The sequence below is a fragment of the Musa acuminata genome, chromosome BXJ2-8 (genome assembly GCF_036884655.1).
Source record: "Musa acuminata AAA Group cultivar baxijiao chromosome BXJ2-8, Cavendish_Baxijiao_AAA, whole genome shotgun sequence".
Taxonomy (NCBI): domain Eukaryota; kingdom Viridiplantae; phylum Streptophyta; class Magnoliopsida; order Zingiberales; family Musaceae; genus Musa; species Musa acuminata.
The window spans coordinates 51,054,747-51,079,260 of NC_088345.1; the positions used below are offsets into that span (position 1 = coordinate 51,054,747).

General features: G+C 38.7%; 3 protein-coding genes and 1 long non-coding RNA gene across 4 annotated transcripts in view; all 4 read right to left on the minus strand.

The window, feature by feature from the left end:
* Positions 1 to 241: 241 nt before the first annotated feature.
* On the minus strand, positions 242 to 2,066 carry LOC135620107 (cytochrome P450 94A2-like). The gene has a single exon (XM_065122772.1). It carries the CDS (start codon positions 2,009 to 2,011, stop codon positions 425 to 427), a length of 1,587 nt encoding a protein of 528 aa, XP_064978844.1. The 5' UTR covers positions 2,012 to 2,066; the 3' UTR covers positions 242 to 424.
* A 209-nt stretch (positions 2,067 to 2,275) lies between these two features.
* On the minus strand, positions 2,276 to 8,500 carry LOC135620108 (uridine 5'-monophosphate synthase-like). Its single transcript, XM_065122773.1, has 6 exons — positions 7,635 to 8,500; positions 7,167 to 7,250; positions 6,444 to 6,526; positions 6,249 to 6,336; positions 5,901 to 6,155; positions 2,276 to 2,677 (listed from the first exon to the last, which is right to left on the minus strand). The coding sequence occupies exons 1-6, from the start codon at positions 8,415 to 8,417 to the stop codon at positions 2,549 to 2,551; spliced, it is 1,422 nt and encodes a 473-aa protein (XP_064978845.1). The 5' UTR covers positions 8,418 to 8,500; the 3' UTR covers positions 2,276 to 2,548.
* A 457-nt stretch (positions 8,501 to 8,957) lies between these two features.
* On the minus strand, positions 8,958 to 9,754 carry LOC108953644 (uncharacterized). Its single transcript, XR_001979484.2, has 3 exons — positions 9,557 to 9,754; positions 9,370 to 9,457; positions 8,958 to 9,209 (listed from the first exon to the last, which is right to left on the minus strand). It is a non-coding gene; the product is annotated as an uncharacterized LOC108953644 (long non-coding RNA).
* Positions 9,755 to 11,499: 1,745 nt separating this feature from the next.
* LOC135620109 (protein CHROMATIN REMODELING 5-like) overlaps positions 11,500 to 24,514 on the minus strand; it is a 30,740-nt gene continuing 17,725 nt past the window's right edge. The window contains exons 18-31 of the mRNA XM_065122774.1: positions 24,385 to 24,448; positions 22,556 to 22,768; positions 20,634 to 20,876; positions 20,334 to 20,444; positions 20,128 to 20,217; positions 19,754 to 19,933; positions 19,558 to 19,638; positions 19,134 to 19,376; positions 18,715 to 18,870; positions 18,457 to 18,634; positions 18,190 to 18,371; positions 14,316 to 14,660; positions 14,112 to 14,202; positions 11,500 to 12,421 (exon numbers count right to left, since the gene is read on the minus strand). Coding sequence (XP_064978846.1) covers positions 11,943 to 12,421; positions 14,112 to 14,202; positions 14,316 to 14,660; positions 18,190 to 18,371; positions 18,457 to 18,634; positions 18,715 to 18,870; positions 19,134 to 19,376; positions 19,558 to 19,638; positions 19,754 to 19,933; positions 20,128 to 20,217; positions 20,334 to 20,444; positions 20,634 to 20,876; positions 22,556 to 22,768; positions 24,385 to 24,448 — 2,656 coding nt within the window. The 3' untranslated portion in view covers positions 11,500 to 11,942. The remainder of the gene's footprint in view (positions 12,422 to 14,111; positions 14,203 to 14,315; positions 14,661 to 18,189; positions 18,372 to 18,456; positions 18,635 to 18,714; positions 18,871 to 19,133; positions 19,377 to 19,557; positions 19,639 to 19,753; positions 19,934 to 20,127; positions 20,218 to 20,333; positions 20,445 to 20,633; positions 20,877 to 22,555; positions 22,769 to 24,384; positions 24,449 to 24,514) is intronic.

Sequence of the window (24,514 nt, forward strand, 5' to 3'; positions counted from 1 at the left end):
ACATAGTTATGACCGGACCAAGAAAAAATTAAAGAACTCGATTATTATTAAGAACTAATATTAATCGGTTTTGAGGACAATCAACATTGGTAAGTCAATTAGATGTTCACTGTTCTTCCCCTCTTATCATCTATTTAGATTGCTTTCTGGAGGAGTTGAAATGCCTCAATTAGGTGTTCGACGAAATGCCAAGTTCAACAGTACTACTATAAACAGCTCACGATGGTACGAGACACAGTCCTTGAGATTAGGTTTAAATCCTTCTGTTGAAGATGGAATATATCGAGATATTTCCGGTTTGCGTCCATGCACAGAACAAGAGGAAGAAAATGATTAACTGATAGTGTTACTTGCATGCATCTAAGTGTTCGACGAAATGCCAGGTTTTCATGACTCGAAAGCAGCTCCCCTACTTTCGCACGGCCTACTTCATCCTTCTCTTCAGCCTGACGGGAAAACCCCCCTTCATTCTCAGCGTGACTGACATCTCGTACTCCGGCACGGACACCTCGCCACCGCCGCTGTGTTCCAGCGCAGCCACTTCCACTCTAAACCTCCTTATCACCGCCGCCGCGACCGCCTTCATCTGCACGTAGGCCATCTCCTTCCCCAAGCACATCCTCGGTCCGGCATGGAACACCGGGAACCTCGCTGCGTCCATCCCCACGAACTCCCCCTTCTCGTCCAACCACCTCTCCGGCTTGAAGTCCCTGCAGTCGGCGCCCCACACTGCTTCGTCCCTCGCCATCGCGTACGGGCAGTAGTCAGCGAACCACCCGGCCTTCACGCACGTACCGTCCGGGAGCACGTCGTCCGCCACCGCCACTCGCGTGTCGATCGGGACCGGAGGGTACATCCTGAGCGCCTCCGTTATCGCGGCGTGCAGGTAGTTCATCCCTTTCAGCTCATCGTAGCCCATATCGTGCGCCGCCTCTTCGTCGTGCTTGGCTATCTCTTCGTAGATCCTCTGTTCGGATCGCGGGTGGACGACCAGTAGCCAGAAGAACCAGGTCAGGCCCGCCGACGTTGTGTCCTTGCCGGCGAGAATGAAGCTGATCACTATGTCCCTCAAGAACTTCCTCTTCTGCTGTGGTCCCTCGAACATCCGTCTCAGCTGGTTGTCGTCTTCCTCGAGCGCCGCCGCGAACCTCGACAGCAGGTCCAGCTTCTTGGTTCCTTGCTGCTCTTTCAGCTCGATGATGTTCATGGCGTACTCGTCGATCGTCTTCATCACGTTCCTGAGCTTCCGCTCGGACCCCACGTTGAGAAATCTCTTCAACTTCCAAACCAGCGGCAGCGGCGCGAACATACGAGCCGACGAGATTTTGACTGCCGCGTCGAACGCGTCGAAGAAGGAGTGGTCTTCAGCGCCGACGCCGGAACCGGGGCGGAGGGAGGCGGGGTCGGTCCCGAAGGCGATGGTGCAGATGTTGTCGAAGGCGAAGCGGCGGAGCAGGTCCTGGAGATCGACGGTCCCGCCCTCGTCGGAGGCGACCGAGAGCCGCGGCAGGAGCCGATCGCGGAGCTGGAACCGAACGACGTCAGAGACGAAGGACTTGAGGGAACGCGTGGTGAACTCGCGGCTGGCGGTCTTGCGCTGGAGGGACCAGAGGTGGCCGTCGGCGTTGAAGATGCCGTGGCCGAGGAGGTCGGAGAGCGCAGCGCGGGTGCGGCCGCCCTTGACGTAGTTGGAGAAGTTGGAGCGCAGGAGGTGGTCGACAACAAGAGGGCGGACGGTGGCGACGCCGCGGGAGAGGCGGAGGGGGCCGCGGACCTCGATGGTGCCGGTTGGGGAGCGGGAGAGGAGGTCGGCCGCCCAGTCGAGAAAGCGGCGTTGGTTGCGAAGGAAGGGGATGAGATTGCCGAGGAGGGGGTCGGGGAACGGGCAGTAGTTACCGGTGGCCTTTGCGGTCGAGTAGCACCGGCGAAGGAGGTGGTAGATGAATAGAATGGAGATGGGGATCAAGACAATTACATGGAAGGAGGGGGAGACGGTGGTGGTTGCCTCCATTCTCTTTCTCTCCGCTGCTTCTTCTTCCACGAGGGGATAAGGTATGGATGAAAGGTAATAATGATCGAACTACTGATGCTGATGCCACACAATCGTCATTGTTTAAGAGCTCGGGGTTGACTACTACATTGAGTCAAGTCAACGATCCCAGCTGGTTCGTATTCTCCCTGTTACATTACCAGAAACAAGTTTACCTCCACATTATGATCTGACGTCAAAAATGATTTGAGTGCAATAAAGAGAAACAAATCAGAACAGCACAAATTGAGGCATGCAATTAAGAATTATCATATGACCACATGAAACTACAAAATTGAGGTATCAATAGATACAGATTATCCAACAGCATTTCAACATAGGCTAAAGAATGGCTTGGTTGTTTGAACATCCAGCACTTTTAATTAGGATGAAAGAAAGCATTGGAAAACACATTCTTTTGATTCTGCATCCTTGATAACAGAAGTGAGAATTATTACACTGCCAAGGATCTAAAGTCTATGAGATTTGATCTCGATTATAGTTGAAACCAGATGAGATCTAGGGGCATTTTGCTTTGTAGGCATCCCAACCCTGGGCCCGGTATTCTCTGGCAGCTTCAGCAGGATTTGTAGCCTTTATAATTCCACGGCCAACTATGATGATATCGCTGCCTCTGTCATGGATTACCTGCACAGAAGAAAGCGATTAAGGGGAGCCGGATGGATGACAAAAGAGTCTCAGATGCGATTAGATGTTCCAGTTGAAAAGATTAAAGAACAAGTACAAGACTTTTGTTCGGTTTGTCAGCAAGACAACCAAGTAAAATTTATTTAAGAAATTAATTTTATTTAAGTAGCGACTATACTTGACAACCTGTTGACAATACACCTCGTTAGTATATCTTCTACGAGTCTTACATGAAGATCTAGGACACAAACAAGGTATTTCATTTCATCCGGACCGGTTTATACCAGTTCCTATTCACCGGTCGGGGTGTGTAACCAGGGCAGGGTTTGTCTCTTTTTAGGCTATCCTCCTCTCCTCCAAAATATTGAGATGTTTGTAAAACTAATACAATCAAGCAGAACACATTTCAAAACATTAAATTTTGAGATGCTTGGGCGGTCGGGAACATGACCTGACATGGCTAGATTTTCATGCATATCATGCCATTGACAAACATGAAGAGCAAAACGTAGCAAGATTACTCGTCGCTGGGAAAAAGAACAGTTCCTATTTCAAGAGATATATGAGACACTATTCAAGTTTAAAGTTTCAGGATCCCTGGAATCAGACAGGTCACATCGTTCCTGGATCTACTATGATGAAGAAGGTTCTAACCCAAGCTGATCAGCGACTACAAGGCAAACCAGATCCCAAAAGAACCAAGACAACATTAAAAGTATCCGGAAAACCCGAATCTGTAAAATCTTTGAAAGCTGCCATGCCTTAATACCAAGAACCTGACCTCATCAAGTTAGTAAAAGGGCCAAGATTACCATCTTCTGAAAGAGACTCACCAAAGAAGAAAGTAGTAGTTATGCTTTTAAGCTTGGCACACCTTTGTAGGGTTCTGACTTCATTATCAGGCTTCATTGAAAATAAAAATGTGCTGGTTTAAGATGTTGGGCATGATGAAGAAAGGTTGCCAAGAGTTAACAGGGCTATCAGAAGTTTTAAGATTGCACAAGTTGCGGAATTTTATATTTGATGAAAAGAGGCTTATAGCATGATCAAACTTCGGCGTTAGCAGTTGCGATGGATGAATGAAGACCCAAGAACCTAAGTCCTAAGGTTTAATAGGAAATACACAACAAAGACAAAGCACAATGAATTAGACATGAAGCTGGATTTAGGATGTTTCCTATCCAGACCAAACAAATAAATTAACTAAGAGGGAGAAATAACCTTGAACTTGTTACTAAATTGGAGATCAGAAGGGGATCTTGCACCAAACTTGAAGGACTCATGCCCACAGATGACATTGGCTTATGAGAAAGAAATATAAATAATCAATCAACTTAATTTGAATTATCCATACAACATACTTTTATGAGTTTTTATATGATATGAAACAAGGTTAGTCATACCGCAATATACCGCTCGGTATAGCTAGTATGTACTGGTCCGACAAGGGACTGGTATGAGCAGTACATACTAGTTTGTCGGTAAACCCTATTGTACCATGTGTCGGTATATCAGTATTGTTCGGTAAGTATCGTACCAACAACCAATGGGTACATTGGTACGGATCAGTGAGGCGAACGATAATATAAAACATATCTAATGTACATAAAAGAGAAACCAAAGTATCAATTATATAATTTCAATAAAATAAGACGAAGATATACGACTGAGATGCAATATTAATTGCAACTTGAAGTAGAATATAAAGTGTGAATCAAAAGATTCACATGCACAACAGTTCTTTAACTATCTTAGTCACATAAACCAAGGGGTCTTCTCAAACAGTTACAACTTAAGATCCATTCAAAGCAAGGCACCTACCAATTTTGCACAAGAATCTTACCATTAAGGATCCAGTGCCAATGCAGGGTCCAAGGATGTCAAGGTACACAGCCTTGTCCCTGCTAGTAGAGGCTATTTCTGTGACTAAAGATTTCTTATACGAGTCTATTGTTAATTCTTACTGCTACAACATCTTCTCAAAATTGGTTGCCCTAAAGGAAACCTGGACACCATATCAGGTTACAGAAACTAGCAGCAGTCCTCTATCACTAAACTGACCAAAACAACAGTCTCTTGATTGAAAAAGAAGAAAACAACATAAACTTGACAAAGCGTCTTGAAGTGGAAAGAAAAGTAATTAATACTGTTCTACAAGCCAATGAAAAATGTAGCTAGGCAGATGCATTTCCAAAGGCAAGTGAGATCATCATTTCTTGACATTCATATCAGCAAGAATTCTTTTAATTTGGATAAAATTTGGGTAGCTATTCAATTTTCCTTCAAAATTTAATCATCAAATGACACATATCCAGACAATCCTACCTGCCTATCAACTCACTTTTATTCTTTTATTTCATCTCCTTCTCAATGGTCAAAAAGCCTATAAATCAATATATTATATCTTTCAACATTTGACTATTAGAAAAGGGACAAAGTCGATGCACAAGGATTCTGTCAATGAGGGCCCTAGAACAGGTTAATAAATGCAGACTCCTCTGTAACAGGGAGATTGTTTCATGAACTTGAATCTTAGTCACCCAGGTTGCAAAAGAGCAACTTTACCACGACACCAAGACTCATCCTCTAAAATTGATCACTTTCTATTTTGCATGCAATAGTATTATGTTGCACCTTCCACAGTGTGACCGGAGCAAAATTAAGGGATCTAGTAGAGAACCAAGCGTCCAAAGAAAACCACCATGCAGTGTACTAAAGCAATGGGCAACTAGAATTGTAGCTGGTACAACAGCTAGCCAAGGACAATATGTTTAGAAGGGGTGAGAGAGGAGAAAGAAAGAGAGAGAGAGAGAGAGAGAGAGAGAGAGAGAGAGAACGAATACAGGAACCGTATAATAAGGTTCAAGTCAAAACTACATGTTTTAAATGACAAGAAACAATAATATGATGTTTGGTTGATATGTGCCAAAAAAATATGTTGCAGTGGGCATCCCCTATTCCATGGGATAAAAAGATCTGGATGAAGCTGCATATATCATCCAGCATAGTTAGGACTTAGGACAACCAATCCAGAAATATAATTCCTTTTTTCTCTTCTTAAAGCCATCTACCCAAACACATGCAGAAACAAGCGCTCAAAAATCACCTAATTTTTAGGAAGACTAATGAACGTATGACAAGTCAAGGTCCTCAAATACCCTAATATGGCTTTGAATGTTTCAATAAGATAATGTTTGAAAAATCTAACCAGCAAAAAACTTACAGAATAAGGAGTGTTGTACTGCTGGCCTAATGAATCTCCCCCAGAAACCATTTGAACTCCTGGTGTTGCATGAATGAATGCTGGATTTGCTGGCCCCCCTTGCCATGATGCTGGATTGACAGATATGAAGCCAATCACAAAATCTGAATGTTCTTCAGCTATTTTCACAGCAGCAGATGTGTAATCTCCTGTCGCAAGATTTCCAGCTGAGCTCATTTCAGCAAGCAGCAGGAGGCCCCTACCTTGACGCAAGCCCTTACCATATCAAAACAGAATTAACAAAAAAGTTAAGAGTCACATTTCTCCTGACGTGCAGTTAATGATGCATCAGTTGTTTCAGTCAATAACCTTCAACTTCAGACCATCAACAATCCCAGGCCCTGATATTATGTGCGCATTAACAATGTCAGCCCAGTCCAATATGTGGAATATACCTCTGGACCAAGAATCAAAGTCACATAAAACTAGCAAATGAAAGAGTTAAGATAACAAAAAATAAAAAAGATAAATGAAGCATCTAGCCATTATGAAGTTGGATCTCACCCTTCATACTGCATGGTCACTGTATTCCCAATGTCAGCAAACTTGCGGTCTTCAAAGATTAAGAAGTTGTGCCTTTCTGCAATCTTTAGAAAGAATAATAACCGAAATTGGCTAAAAAATGACTTATGAATGCCTCACAAAAGGATCAATCTAAGATGGATATGATTTTGCATCATTTAAATAAAATCATCTTTAGTAAAGTATTGAAAGGACAAGCACCACATAGGTCGTTCAAGAATTCAACTAAACACTGGAAAAAATCAGATATTATTTTATGTCAACAGAGGCTAACTAAGGCAGAATAAATAAAACAAGAACAGACAAACAACTAATGCTCAGCTAAGCAGTTATTTATTTAGGCATAAAATTATCTTTGGGAGATCAAAAAGAACAAATAAAGATGCTACCACAGTTTAACATAAATTATCATAATCTAGGCTGGGTTCAACATAGATGAGATTTAGTATTATACATATCTTCAATTTCTTCCGCATGTTCATCATTATTTGCTGCACCCATGCAACTAACTAAAATGAATAAAGAAAACAAAGACTGTTGGTGTGATTAGTGTCCATAAAATAGAAAATAGTCAGATAGTTTGAATCGCTTAATGTTGTATCATTTGACATGTATATATTCCTTGCCTCTTACTAAGAATGCTAAGATATAAAACGTGTAAAGGGGAAAGCAAAAGAAGTTAAATGGAAGCCATAAGAGACATACTGCGCGTAGCTGAGAGCCAAAATCTGATGTGAAATCAGGCAGTATATCCACGTGAGTTTTCAATAGACAGATCTCTGGGCCGACCTGTATAAGGAATAAAGTTCATAGAATGAGTCAAAAATGCTGAAAATCACAATCGTTTGCATAACAACAAAGATGCATAACTATTAAATTTCTGATGGATGCAAAGCATATAATTAGAAAAAAATAACATAAGGAATTCACAAGATAAGTAGTAAAGATGAACCGAAGAATCAAAAGAATGTGATCCAAGTGTTTGCACTTCCCAATACCCTAACATTAGTGAGATGAATTACAAATTAACTTTATGTAGTTCTGCATTTTGTGATTTGTAGCAAGCAAACATAAATGCGACGAACATAATTGAGCGAAACAAACAAAAGATTAAATCTTTACCACACAGAAAAAAGAATACAAAAAGATAGTTTCGGATTGTCTGAAAGTAACCTTATCCGCCAAATCCAGCAACTCTTTTGCGGTTGAAACATCCGCCGCCAAGCACAGGTTGCTCTGCTTCGCCTCCATCAATTCGAACAGCCTCTTTCCCGTGGGGTTCTTCACCATCGCCGCCCTCGCCCCATACGGAAGCCTGACGATGGGCTTCGTCACCGCCGGCGTGGACACGGCGACCCTGCGATTGGCATCCAAGAAGGCCCTCACCTCGGCAGCCTTGTCCTCGGACACCTTCCCCTGGGTCACGAGCACCCTGAGGACGTCGGACAGGGTGACGAGGGCATGGAGACGTATGCCATTGTCAGCGAGGTTCTCGCGGCCGCCCTGCTGGCGGTCGATGACGACGACAGCGTCGGTGATGCGGAGGCCGGCGGCGCGGAGCGGAGCGGCGGTCTCAAGGACGGAGGTGCCGCTGGTGACGAGGTCCTCGACGACGAGGCACGATTGGCCGGGGCGGAAGGCGCCCTCGATGGAGCGGGCGGTGCCGTAGTCCTTCACCTCCTTGCGGCGCATGATCATCGGGATGGATCGGGCGAGGGAGATGCCGGTGGCGATGGGGAGGGCGGTGTAGGGAACGCCGCAGACGAGGTCGATGGGGGAGGAAACGGCGGCGGCGGCGGTGGTATAGAGGACGTCGGCGATGCGGGCGAGGAGGGAAGGGTACGAGACGATGAGGCGGAGGTCGACGTAGACGGGGGAGGTGATGCCCGACTTGAGCTTGAAGCTGCCGAACTTGACGGCCTCGATCTCGTGCAGTTCCGCGATGACGGACTCCATGGCTCTTCCGCCCTTCTCCTACGCTTCCTCAAGTGACAGAGGACGGCTCCTCCGCTTGATGATGATGGCAGTTGAAAGCCCTATCGGATCCATCGAAATTTAAGTCGATGATGGGACGGCCGATGATGAGCTTGTGCTTCAATCCAACGGTTGATGGAATACGGGCGTGAAATGTGACGCAAAAAGCTATTGGGTCGGGTCCGAATTGAAATGTGGGGTCCGGAGTTGCACCAAATAAATGGATCAATTAATCGAACTATAGATTTAATATAAATATTTTAAAATAAAAATTTAAGCAAAAGCATGTATTCCAATTATATATATATATATATACACGATTAATTATGTGATATTTTTCTATTTATTTTTTATTTATCTTTTGTTAGTTCTTATTTACTTCGACTTCAAAGAGTATGGAATTCTATAGATCATACATCAAAAAAGAAGACTTGAGTTGATATATATAAGATTTATAGGAATCTTACTATCATTAACTTGTGCTTAAACATCTATAAGTAAAATTGTTTAGACGCAACAAAATAATGAATTATTATCATAATATCATTGTGGCATTAAACAGCAATTAGCATTGCAAAGTAACCCAATACAGAGAACATATATCACACACTAGTGATAGTCTTCATATGAGAGACAAGATTAATACAAAGTTATCCAATATAGCCAATAAGTCCATGTAGTAATGTCTTTGTGATCTCCTTCCTCTTGTCAAAGTATCCCCACCTTCAGTAGCAGCAAACTTCACATAACCAGCAGCAGCAAAGTGCAGCAAGACTGCATGAAATATACACATAAACGTGATTGATATCTTATCCTAAATACAAAGGCATAAAGTTAGATGATGCTATCACAAAGAAAAAGAGATAAAAATGTTCCCCAAGGTGTGCTCATGGACTGTAGGAGGGAGGGAGAAGAGGTAGAAGACAAAGCTTACCATCCTTCAATGAACCCTCTCTCGCCCTTCTTTTTGGATTGCGGCCAGCATTTCTTCTTAGGTGGTGATGACTTCTCAGTTGGATAACCTTTCACATAAACTCATTTACATCAAACTACAGCTTTATTGTTGCAGATAGATAGATAGATAGACAGATAGAGAGATAAAAAGAGAGAAAGAGAGAGACCTGGTGGAGGAGCTTGTTTATTGAAGTTGTCCATGGAGCAAAGGCTTTGATTCAGTGGTTGCTTCAGCTTTAAAGAGTGGTAGGAGCTGGAGGACAAATATATATACACACACACACACACAAGCAGGCAAAGGAGAGCTTGGCCTAATGTTGTAATGAAAGGGTCCAAAGATGAAGACTAGATGGATTTCTTGATTGTGAAGGAAGGCCTCAACCGCCCAAAAAGCAGTAGCTGCTTTTGACATTGGCATCTGTTTCATGTTTCTTCTCTTAAAGAGTCAATAATCTTAAAACATCATCAGGGATCTGATTCCTATAAAGAAAGTAAAAGGTGATAGAAGAATAAATTCTATCTCATCCTTGGTAGATTGTGATCGAAGAATATCAGACATATATATACGTCCAGGATATGATCTCTTGATGTAATATATCCTTTGCTTCATGCGGAAGATTCTAACAGGAATCCACTCGAGAGAACTTGTTGTTGGAGTTGGGTACAAGTTCTTATTTAGGTAGGAGGAGCAACTACTGGAAACTCTTTGGGGCCTCCGTGTTCAGAAAGAACCGAAAGCACCACGCTGTGACTTTTCTAGCAAAACAAGTCAAAAGAGCTATGACTTCTCTGAATCGATTTCATCATCCCAATTTTGACATGCGATGGTTTCAAACTACGTAGATAGATACTATTTTTTATTTGAGACTCTCACCACATATAATATGATGATGATACAAATAGCTCTTCTAACTTCAATACTTGGATATCGATGTTTAACAAACAGATCTTTCTACCCCTAAAATGTCAGCGTTGTGCAAATCTTGGATAACCTAATACTCATAATCAAGAAACGAACTAAAATCTTTCGGCCTTATTTTCTTTACGAGAATAATTAAAGCAGATATCGAAACTAGGCAACAAAATGTGAAGAATACATCATATACGGAAAATGGAGATTCAATAAACGCTGATGGAGATTTAGCACAATCCAATGGAAAGGCGCAGCTAGATTCATTGGTAGAAGTGATTAGAGCAGGTTTATCTGTGAGAGGGTGAAACCTGGCGAACCATAATATAGAATCTAATAGAGACGATTAGAATTACATAACAATATCCAGTAAATCAAGTTTAAAAGATAATTTAAAAAACATTAAAAGAATGATGAACAAGATATTCAACAAACAAACAAACAAATCGTTAAAAATAATGAGACATAGCCTGAAGCACTGATCACCAAATTAAAGTTCATCAACAACCAAGTTCTTGGAGCTTAACTTGAAAACAGATGGGAAACACTGCATACATTCGTTTTATACCTTCAAATTACAAAGGGGACTTCACTAAATATTCTGTCAAAATTACAGAACTGGGAAGAGTTTAACATGAAATAACATATATCTCAAGTCAACAATGAAAAAACCTGACTCGCAGTCAGCCATGACAAAGGCATAATATTTCGAATTGTCTTTAGCAAATATGAAAATAACAGATGCTACAAATATGAATTATAAAATGGATGCCAGACAAATTGAACTTGCATGGATTCATCTACCTACCTTCCGTGGGAGAAGTAGAACAAAATAAAATAAAGTGAATCAATATCTACATAAATTGGTTGGAAAAAGGATGTCTCGCAGGACAAGCCCCTGCTTGTTTGGCTTACATGCACTTAAAGCTGTCGAATATGAAAAATAAGCTATTATCCAACTGCTTTTTCATATGGGTGGAGGAAAATAGAAACAAAATCTCTTGTGACGAGCAAACATCTGGTTGACAAGTAAATAGTATCAACAAAGCTAATCACATCTCATTGCCAGAAAATAGTATCGGCGAAGCTGAATGAGCTTGAATGAAAGAGATCAATTACCCTCAACCCACATCTCGACACCAATCGGGAGACCAATACAACCAAAAAGGCAAGAAGGCTACACGACATAAGAAAAGCGGATACAGCATAAAGGTTGGAAAGACCATGTGTCAACTAAATTTTAAATTATCAAAGGTTTCTAGTACATTTTGATGTAAAAGCAGTTTCTACATGTATTGACGTTTTTGTTGATGTGAAGCTGACTCTCTCGGCTCTTCTCCATCACCAAAAATCTCTACCTATTTACGAATTACCAAACTCAATGCATCAAAATTCTTGCAGAACCTACTTTGGCTTTGCGTTAGCACTGCAACTTCAGGGTAGCGGATATGTATTACATGGTCATCATCATTCATTGCTCATCGAGCAGCAGCTTCAGGTCGCGGCTCAGGACTTTGCAGCATCACTTTCTCCAATGGGATAGGCGACCTTTATTCCCTCGGGAAAAAAAAATGTTCAAGTAAATGGCAACATGGCATTCCACTTGCTGATAGCAGCTCCGACACAGGGATGTACTATTTGAGCTATGACATGTGACCTTGTCCTGGAGGAAAACGGCCAGGATGTGCTCTATTAGGTCTATCATTTGGATACCTCCTCATTTCTACTGGACCCTTACCCAAAATCCCTGCAGAATTTGTCTGCTCATTTAGACGAACGCCATTGCTCATCATATCTGGCTGACAATGACTGTGGATTAGAAGTTGGTTATCCATTTCAGATCTTTTCCTGCGTTTCCAAGCTTCTGATTTTCCTGTGGATTGATTCCGGTGAAATGCTTCTGAGGGTTGGGATGAATGCTGGTAAGGTCTTTGCCTTCTTTGTAGATCATTATTCAAAGTAGGGAACTGGTTACTGTTGAGGGTTCCATAACTGTTAATGTACGAAGGTCCAACTCCAGCATCATTTTGCTCCTCTTTGAGTTTTGAATAGATTTCATGTAACCTCTCTCCAGTCAAATTGGAAAAGGTGGAGACGTAATTCCATAATCTCATTGTCATTCCTGTATGGCATATAAAAACGGTTAAAAAAAGATATGCTTTCTTACACCTCAGTGTTAACAAAAAACAAAGACAGTTTGGTGATGAACATGGATTACAAGCAAAATGACTATCACAAGATATAGCACAAACAATCTAACTTCGGTGCAACATAAAAATGATAAAAGAACATATTATTCCAAAACTCCTTTTCTAATTATAATACATTGTCATTAGCCATACTAAGTTTCCTCCAGATGTTACGTGTAGCCACTATATAGAATAGATTCTACAACTTATAGCATGCCAATTATTGATTGGTTAGGACACCATTTTTAAATATTATCCACACACCTAGTGGCGAACCTAGCGTGTGAAGGCATTCAGCTACTATCTTATCTAGTGGCAAACCTAGAGTGTGAAGACATTCAGTGACTTCCTAGTGGCAATGACTGTTGCATTACGCAGTGGTAGAACCAGCCATACTGTATAAGAGGATCCAGGTTCCACCATGTTGATGCATATTGCCCATTCCAACCAGGTCAGATGCATGTTCTCTTGTACCAGATGCATCCTCAGCAGTCACCATGATGAATGACCAAAGGAGACCAAGAAGGAATAGGCAGCAAAAGTGTTGAACTGCAGTGTGATGCTATCCATGTCAGCTGCTCTTGGGCTGTTTGCAAGATAATAACCACCAATCATATATGTCAGGGAGAGTAGTTCCATTTTTTCCAGGGCGGGGTAGGGATGTGACCTCAACACCAAATTAAAGTGTGAAGGTTACTACAGGTGAAAGATGGTTGAGAAGTGGCACCCTCCAACCCTAAATAACTGCTACCGAGAGGCTCACATAGGGCTGGTAATGGACCAAGCCAATGCACATCCACAATATCTCAGCCCAGTACAAATGCTTGTAAGGACAAGACCTGCACAAACCTAAGTCAAAAGGCATTGACACCAGATTGAACCAACTCAAAAGGCATCCTTGAGCTAACCTGAGCCAGCTTGGTCAATGATCAAAAACCCATTACAAAATCTATTACTTGTTTAACATATTTAAATTAGATTATGCATTTTGTATTTTCATAACTTTTTTATTAGCTTATAAATATATCCCTGTATCTGTTTTTTCCTATCACCAAGTAAAACATTGAGGTACGTTTCATACGTGACATCCCTTTATGTACCATTGGGCACCACATAATTATGTAACCTACTGACACATTTGATAACAGGTTAACTCCACAAATTCCTAAATTTATCCAATAGTAATTTAAAAGTGCTCCCTTTTGACTCACCAAACCATGATTCGTCTTATTGGTCTGTACTGATGTACCGATCGACCATTGGTATGGTATATACCGAGCCATACCGATGTACTGACACACGGTATAATGGGACATACTAATGTATCAGTATGTACCATCAGTACCGATCCCCTATCGGGCTAGTATGTACCACTTATACTAACTGGTATGCTACAGTACGATGAACCTTGCACCAAACTGTGTGCATGTCAAGTAAAATTATGTAACTGCATTTCATAAGAATTCTAATTTCTTTAAAAAATATATATTTTCCATAAGTTCATGAAATTAAGCACAAATATGTATCTACCGGTGAAAAGACCTCAGCAAACAGAAACACATTGAAATTATAGCATTAATCATATAGCTGAAATGAAAAGAGGATGGGAATAATGTAACTTACGGGATTGCTTATATGATACTTCATGTTGCTGTACAATATTGTCAATCTTTCTTCCAATAAGTTGGAGGTACCTTCTAATTCTCAAAAGAACCTGAAGAAGTAACATGTTTGAATTGAATGAAGACAAGAAAACTGGAAGGCTCCATTTTCAACGAAAAACGAAAAAAAATTGAACTACAACCTAAACAAGATAGTAGAACCAACCTTCTCTTTGGGAAGATCTATACTGGTAGTCTGCAACCTTTGAAGGCGCTTTAATGTTTGCTCCTCCTCTTCCATGACATCTGCACACCATTCCATCCACTTCTCCTCCTTTAGCTTTTGATATCTTTCCTGCTCAGAATCTGATATTTCACCTTCCTCTTTAACCTGAGGTTCTACTTTAAGCTTCTGGAAACGATCTTTTTCTCTAGAATTCAGTTTTGACAAACCAGCTTTCATGTTCACATCTCTTACTCGACTGCCAGATAATTTTGATACATTTTCCCCTTCATTGACAACCTTGCGAGAACCTTTAACTTTGGACTTACCATTAATGCTTGCAAACTCCTAAGAACAGAAATTCAAGCCACAGTAATAATGTATCAGTTGTTTGCAATCCAACTGACAACCAAATCAACCCAGGAAAAAATAAAAATTAAGGAACAATCACAATTTGGTGATCAAAATATATTCATTGGGTTTGACTCACAAAGCAAGAAGAAGCTGAACTGATAACAATACAATAAGATAAGTCTGACAATTATTGCACCAACTACATACTATAAGAGATTGGAAACAATAAATAGTGTTATGACAGGAAAAGAGCCATGCAGCCAGCTCCAAATAGTTTGGACATTACAGCTTGTTGTCGTCCTACATACAAAATATATAACAACTTTCTTAGATAACAACTGAATTATAGACGATAAGAAAACCTACCCAAAGTGCCTAGCGAGGTATTCATGTAATATCTACACCAAATGCAATTATATAATCAATTCTTGGACAATGATGAGATATTAACTGAAGCAAAATCTGTAATGATCATCATGGTTTAAAAAACTGGCTGAACTGATACAAACTGGATGATAAATACTGGTCCAATATGTCCAGTTCAGGAATTTTTATTAAAAGCCTTCACTAAAACTCTCTCTCTCTCTCTCTCTCTCTCTCTCTCTCTCTCTCTCTCTCTCAATCTGTATCATTCCCCGAACTCCGTGACTCGATGCCTGCCACCCAACAACCCACTCACAAACACAAGAATCACATAGCTCATTGCAACTCACTTGCTCACCCTGCGCTCAGTACTTCGCCTCCTTGTTTTCCATCTCTGCTCCACTTCTTCTCCTCCCCCCTCTCTGTGTCATCCAGTATGCTGGCATACCACATGTTTGTATGCCGATATAGAACTAGACCCAGTTCAGTCAGTGATAGGCACAGGTCCAGTACCAAAATTTTAGATTATGATCAATATTACCAGAGATCCAAATATACTCAAGTCAACAAGTGAAAAGATTTTTCCCGTAAGCTAGAACTCTAGCATATTGACAACTAAGGTACACAGTAAATCTACACATTGACAAGGTGCTGGAAAGTTCCAGTTTGAATTACTTGAATTTCTATGATTTATATACCTAATCAGTGTTAAGAACTAATATTAGGCCTCACAAAAAATGGTGAGAAATTCAATTCAAATCATTTAATGAACAACAAAATGTCTTTACATGTCAATGACAATGAAATGAAAGAGGTATTGGCACTCTGCAACTCTACTGAGCAGAAAATCTGGGTATTAAATATCAGGTGCTCTTCTAACAGTAAAGCTGCTCTACTAAACCTAAGAACTATCAGTCATCGAGTCCCATCTTAGAAGAACTGCACCGTTCTAACTGGGCTAATAAACTGAAGGTCAAGGCAATCAAGCACTCATTAATTGATTAAACTATACAAGGTTAAACTTTAAGAAACCACATCCTTGTTCACAGATGGTCTTGTTATAATGGGATCTGAATAATTAAGTTGTCTACATGATGGAACTCCAATGTACTTCAGAATCTGAGACATTCATTTCCAAAATAAGAAATTATAAGAAATTCACCTAACCAAATTCCAGATCTGCAGGATTTGTCTTTAACAAATCACATTCAAGTTAAATGATCTACCTGCTAGAATTACATTGTAATCTAAATGTTCTTTTCTAGAGTAGATAAATTATTGTAGCTGAAGTGCAGCAATATATTTTTCTTGTTCATTAACTATCTATGAATAGGTTTCTGTAGAAACCAACAAGGAGTTTGGTTATGATTGTATTGGGCAGTTAACCTTGATTATCTGTTACTCATGAATACATTCGACTTCTGATCTCCGTCTTCCATACCATGATTTGTGTCCCCCTCATCCTACACCCCATGGTAAGATAGTCATGGTTATCTCCTCCCTCTACTTGAGATATTATTCTTGTTTCTGATCCCATTTTATGTACTAGTCTGCTACCTCTCTAATCCTTTCATTCTCTTTATAATCTTAATATTTGTACTAAAATTTGTTTGGTATCAGAGTCATTTGCATTTCATTAGTTTGGTAAGCTAGTTTCAATTGATTTGTCTCGAATACACAATTCTGCCCTGCCTATAAATCCTATCTTCCTTATTATGGTTTTCTCCACCCTTCATCCTTCGCTGCATTTTATCATATCTATCATATTCATGCTAATGGCATCACAAACATGCAAACATCAGTTTGTTGTCAGAGCAAGTTCTTAATGCAGTCTTCTACCTCCGTCACTCTTCCCTCCTTTAAAAATTGATTGGACTAATATGTACCGGCTCGTCTTTGTCGGTCCGTCAAAATACCTGTCTTCAACATATAACTCAATTCTGGTAAATATACAGTTCACTTTCAAGATTTCATCCAATGATATTGGACGCTATAGGTTGCTACACAGATCCTATATTGGATTCCTTTCTTATACAGGTAAGCAAAACAAGGTTGCATTTCCATTCTCAGGTACTTAAGGACCACTAGACCATGCTCAACAATGCTGATTTATGATTGGAGCAATCCCTCACTAATTTTGGATGGGAAGTACCAAGGCCTTAATAATTTCGAGTACCCACATATTTCGTATGTGTATGTCTATGCACTAGTATGTCACTCTTGCCACATAATTAAATGTTATTACTTGTTTATGTACCATAAATGTTACTAGTAACTTTCAATTGGAAGTAAATTTCACCAAAATACCAGGAATGAATTGCATTAAAGGGAAATTCAAGAAAACTTGAGGAATTCTTTTTTGAACTATTTCTTTATTATTTCATTTGCAATCAACAATAAATTGCACTATGGTTTTGTAAGATTATAAAGAATTACAGATAGAGGTGCCAAATTTATTAATTTATGGAACACAGTTCGCAATAGATGGAATCACATATTCCAAATATGGGGAGTTGTGTAAGACAACCAAGCAGCTCAAATTGTTCAAGGCAATTAGTCAAACTTGGCTATGCCTATTCCTTGCGGACAAGAATGGTAACAGCAATCAAGGATCTGAACCATATACCCTTCAGTCATCACCAAAGGCAATATTTATGCTATATCAGAGCCTTGTGGAAAACAACTATATTTATTAATTTTTTTATGAAACAAATCAAGTCCCTTTTGAGATATACCTTCCACATATTCTTCATGTGAAAGTTGGATATTCAACACCTGCTTATAAAATTCTTCAAAGAATATCCACATGCTAAAGCTTGTTAACTTTAAATCATATTTTCAGAATCCTTTTTTGTATGCATGAATTTTATAGCTTTTCTGAATCTATGTTGCTAAAGAAAGAAGCTTATGATAAATCCAAAATGAACCTATCAGATGCCATGACAATCAGATACTTAGAAAAAAGTAAAATTAGAAAAGGTAGATAAAAAATTAAAAATCATGATATATACATGAGAAAATACAGGCTGCAAGAAAACAAATAACGAAATCCTTCAAAGACTGGTGCCACATAAAAATATTGCATAATCATCAAATAGAAAAGTATATAAGAATGAAAGTAGAAAGAATGATAAATTGATCGAACCAATGAACAACATACCTTCTGCAGAAGAGCACTAGCGCGATTGTCTAAGTTAGGAGCACGAGGTAAAAATGTTTCCCGTTCCCCAAGAGTTATTGGAGCAATTTTCTTTGTTAGACCAAGACTAGGATCTAATCTTATCTTTTCCCAATTGCCATATCCATGATAATATATCCCAAGCAGCAATCTCGCATCATCAACTAATTTTGAAAAGAAAGATAAGATTTCATTAGTAGTGAATCTTGATTATAGCAGAGCAAAATTGATAACCAGGCAACAGTCAACCTGAATTCCAACCACAGCTTTTAGACCATTGTGGACTTTTATGTTGTGTTACCAGACGGAATTGAGAAACAGGATCTTTATATCGTCCAATGCGCTTTGCTAGAAGCTGAAGCTCTTCAACACGATTTAAAAATTCATGGGCCTTTACAGATACACCAAAAAAATCTAAGAGAGTTCCCTGTTGACACCACCAGAAATTAAAAACTGAATACAACTTTGTAGCAGATTGGAAAAAACAAATCAATCATCGGAGCGAACCTTAGCATCTATGTTTCCTCCACTGACTGCTTCCCTACAACCATCGATCAATAAATCAAATAGCTCAATCTGGGCCTCTGGAAGAGCTGCTTCAACTACACCACCAACCTCAGCCACAATGAGGTCAATTTGACGTGGATTTCCAAATCTTTTTACCTGAAGATAAGAATTAAAAACAATGAATAATAGAAGATCTAAAAAACAATAACATATGAAGAAACAAGTCTGTGGTTGATAGAAGTAACATCACACAGTTAAACCTCAAAAACTTAACCAAATCGATTACATCTCCTTAAAGTCAATAGCTTAAAGCATCAACAAACAATAATTCAGCAAATTTGTGCTACTTGTCATCATGTCACTACTTGCCAATAGACTTAGGCAAAGAAATAAAAAATTTCAAATAAGAAAAACTATACCGCTCGGACGAAATGTGAAGCATCTTTCTTCGGCAAACCACCAAAAGACCATTCCCTTACTTGAGCTGCAGCCCCCTCGATTATTGGTAGAGAATGGACCAGAGCATCTGCAGCTTTGCTGGAACGCTTCTGTGTCTTTTCTCGAGAATCAACCACACTCTTTTTACTCTTTGTGCTTTTCTCAGGTTGTTCATGCTCAGCATAGCTTTTGATGTTTCTTGCAGCACGAGGCGCCAAGGCTGCCTGGAAATTGAGCATAACAGTTATACAGCTACTTACTTTTCTAGTAAGATAGTAGTAGCAGGACTGGATAAGGACACTGCACGAACTATAAATTTAAAAAAATAGAAAGAAAAAACATAAACATAAAATTGTGTATATCAAATCATCATATTCACATATATGCACTGAAGCAAGTAAATACATCAACTTGATCTTGTGCTTCTGGTTGAATCAAACGACTCCAAAAGGTTGCATCATCTTCAGCACTGCAGAAATTGGCAACCTGTATGTGCATATAAACAAAAATAGGAGAAATAATTAGCAAAACTAGAGCATAAAATGAGATCAAGAAAGGTCCAGAATCATGTTTTAGCTTGATACTAGCATAGACTTCTTGCCTTGAAAGCACTTAGTAATTCATTCCCTTCCTCTCCATCAGGCTCCTTGGATTCAACCTTTTCAGCTCTTTCAAGAATTTCATCAATATCCATGGTTTCCAGTCGCTTGTTATCTTCATCATCTTTTTCTTCCTTGAACAACTCCTCAGCTCCAAACCTCAAAATTGCAGAAAGTTCACGCTGCATTTACCGAGTGAATGATTTTAAAAAGAAAATTCCCAAAAAAAATTCTGAACAAATACAATAGAATTATGGACTAGGAATTTATCATGATAAATTAAAAAATGCAAAAAAATTTCAAATGATATGAAGATTCAAAGACAAAAATGGCTGAAATATTATTTGTAGCATAGGCTTTAAAAAATGAATTTGACCTTGTCAAACATAGAGCTTCCTTTCTTTGTTTCTTTCTTTTCAAGCCTGCCCTCAGCATTTAACTTCTGGATTACCAGGTGATCCAAAACCTACAAATTAGGACAGTTAATTATAAATCATAGAAACAATATTATAAATCATAGAAACACATTCAGTACTCTTCTAAAGAAACAATGTAAAAGTATCCCTTCAAATTGCATATTACCATCTTCTTCTTGGCACGCTCTAATATGTCCTCTTCAACACTTCTGCTGGTAACGAATCGATAAATATTTACTACTTCTTGTTGTCCTATCCTATGCGCTCTGCTCATTGCCTATACATGCAAAAAAGAAAACAAGAGATCAAATTAAATTCAACACACATAATATGCTTCTCCAGCACATAATACAAGATCATCAAATTTTGTGGGCTAAATCTGCTAAGTGAATTTGTGAAAACGTTCAACAAAAACCAAAGTTTAAAACTCTTAGGTTCAAAAAAAGATGATTGCATTCATCCAGACCTGTAAATCATTTTGTGGGTTCCAGTCCGAATCGAATATAATGACAGTATCTGCAGTTGCAAGATTAATTCCTAGTCCACCAGCACGAGTTGACAAGAGGAAACAGAAATCATCACTTCCAGGCGCATTGAAGTGTTCCATGGCCTGGTGACGAAGATCAGCTCTCGTACTACCATCAAGCCTCTGAAATTGGAATCCCCTAAAAGATAAATACTCGGCAAGTATGTCCAACATTCTAACCATCTGCATATCAAAATGACACACCAGTAAGCAGCATTTTACATAGTTCTGTTGGTGAAGAAGCAATTCTAAAAAGCATTAAAAAAATACCATTGCAGATCTGGCATCAATAGCTCAAGTAACATTTCACATCCCAGAGAACTTACAGTTGGTCAAAACACACACTATACCAGGTTGTCATTATATATGCGAACCTCCAGAATCATAATGGTTGAACCTCTAAGTAACCTTTTATATCTCCATCATTGCCTCATCAAAGTAAATATTCAACCCTTTGGTATATTCTGATTCGCATCTTTATGAGTAATTTTAACTCATTAATTCTTTTTCTTAGAATTGACTAACTTAAAGGACCTTCCTGCTTCCAATCTTTATCAATCAGAAGTATCAAATCAAGTTGATCTGGTGCATTGACGAAGTCATTCATGGAACATTAGGCAAAAATAACCATTCCTCCATCAAAAGTCAAAATACATGAAAATAATCTTATTATGGTTTTGTACTAGAAAATTTTGTGAAAACCTCAACATGTGTACATCTTGAGCCTACTAAATCCAGTGCTGGGTGCCAGAGTCTAACCTCTCCAGATTCATCTGAATAATGGGAAAAATGGCTCTAATGCCACATCCATCTGAAGCTATGACTTTATAAAGAGTGGAACAAATACATACGATATCAGCAGAGGTTTAGAACAAAGCAGCATTGTCTCTCTTAAAACAAAATAAAATTCCAATCTCAAGCACTTGAATATACTCAACATCCAATTGTATCGTATTATTTTTTTTCAACATGCAAGGGAAAAAGGGAAATAGGATTGTTCAATTATATTATGATTATAATAAAAACCCCAATATTCAATTATGATATAGTCAAAATGAAATAAGGTGATGAAACATAAAGTTCTTCATTGCTGGTTGTTCATAAGATCAATAATCTATTCAACCAAAAGATACATAATGCACATTCCAAATATTGTTTCCTTCTAAAAGCAATTAAATGGGAAACAAGTGCCTTTAATTATAAAATCTGTGTCAAAATTCTTGACATGATGAAGCATTAGAAATGATGTTGCATCAAGTTAATACAAAAACACACAGATTCAAGAAGCAAAGAAACACTTAGAAATCACATAAATAAAGCATTTGCAGAGTAAAAGCAATTCCGAAACAAGGAATTTTAGTTTTGTTAAATATACCACAAAAGACATCACATGTAAATTAGAAGTAACAATCCTCAAATTTGTATGTCACTAGGCCAATCTAATATCAACCTCATTTTCGTGATTAGATAGATTATAGACTACTGGACAAACCAAGAACCAGTGCATCACTAACCCAATCTAAGTTGTACCCTGTTTTCGGAATTAGATGCCAGTTTTATCATGATAAAGGAAAATGAGACATGGACAAAATAGCATTGCATTATCACAAAATAACCTTCATCTTAATCACTCAGAAGTCATTATATATAGGAGTAACATACCTCCGAATGATTAATGCCCACTAACTAGTAAGTTCTGTAACTTACTTGAAACAAATCTTACAAATAGAAGGCCAATTAAATTAGGATTACGGCTTGTTTTCCACCCAAAAAATTGCCTGACCATGTAAAGAGAAATTGCAAAAAGTATAGCTGATCTTTGCACTAGTTCAAGTTGTACTGGCAGAACAGAAAATACAAACCTGTGAGAATATTAATACACGATGATTTGTCTCTCTCAACCTAATAAGTAGTTTGTCAAGAATTACTAATTTCCCGCTGCTCATAACTATTCGCTCAACTTTATTAATATCACTAGTGCCATTATCTCCACCATAACCATGATCAGCACTCTCAAACAAGAAAGGATGGTTGCAGCATTTCTTCAACTCAACAACAATATTTAAAAGTGAAACCTGCATAATGTTCAAAAAGATAATAATCATTATCTTGGAAATCTCAGAAACATCTAGAAGTCCAAGAAATAATACATACTAAATATTTCTTTCTACTCCCATTTAGAAGTAAAATAAATCAATGGATTTATTCGTTTAATCATTTACATGCATTTGGATCAACATACCTACTGTAAAGCCTCCTATAAACAACAAACATGCTGCCATCACATAGACACCCTTACCCATATGAAAACAAAGTTCCAAACTTTCAGTGACACTCGCTATTACCTAGATTCCAGAATAGTTTGAAACAAGAAAAAAGAAACTCACAAATACTTAAGAAAATAAATTCGTGAACTTAGAGAAACAGATGATACTCACATACCAATTGCCCAAAAGCTTTTCCGACTCATGTTGCTGATGATACATAATTATATTGGCCTTAAAATTGCATGTCACTAAGATGCTACTCTTGAAAAGTACTACAAACTTATTCATATCTAAACTCAAATTGGATCTTTAAATTACAGTAATATATAGTATATACCACGTGGATTGGTGTGCACCTCCCGATAGACACCATTCAGGCAGGCTAATGGCACACGGACCACAGTGAACTAGGTGGTTCATTGCCAAAATAGGGTTTACCATCCAGTAAGCCCACCTGGGGTGATTATACTAAAAAATACCTATTGGGGTCTCTTTGTGACTTCAAAGCTGTGCCATTCAGCCCTCTTTTCCCGTTCTTTTCCAAGTACAGCACAGCACCCTCTCTCACTCTCATTCCTTTCTCTTACCAAATTTCCCCCCAATTCTGCCAAATCACATCCAAACCTCTTCCAGATTCAAGCAATAGTTGAAGGGAAAAGCCCAATTTCTTGAGGGGAAAGTTGGAATTGAAGATCCAGCCAGATATTTCTACAAAATTAGGTAAATCCAAACCAACTTTATTAGCTTAATTACTTGAATTTAGGTCCAATTAGGTACCAATTAGAGAGACTTCTTATTATATGATGCTAATTATGATATGATCATTAATTAAAGAAATGACAGGCATATGATGTTTGTTATGATATGATCATGTTGGACCATTGAGATTCACCAAATATAAATTACAATTAGTTATAAGCAATTTATTGTGCATGGTTTTGGTCACAAACATGAAAATAATTGCATAGAAAACCAAAACATTATATATATATATATATATATATATATATATATATATATATATATATATATATGGAAGAACACTAACAAAGGAATCAAATTTTAGTGTTATCTGTCCAAGGACTGGTACAAGGCCATATAGGTCACACTGGTCATTATTTATTTATTTTTCTTGTTGAATCCAGTGTGTAAGGTGGTATGGGTCAGTTTATCAGTATTATGCCAGTCCAACCAGTCACTGAAATTAGTATGGACTGATATTGAAATATCTGATATCAACTAGTAACATTAAACAGATGAATGATAATAAGGCAGAATAACAATACTGTATTAAACTAATTCATAGCAGTTATAGTGCCATACAATCCACTTAGATCTACAACAAGATTTTCATCAAGTATGACATATAACTGACATAAATACTATACTCATGCATATCATGGAGTAATGGTTGAAGGGCAGACCTGATTTCCACGAACTCCTTTGTTTAGATTGTGAAAATTACGCTCCAAAATCCACTTATAGTACCTGTCAGAATATATGTAATAGCAGATAATATCCAGTTCACTCAGAAACAAAAAGTTTATGGTCGAC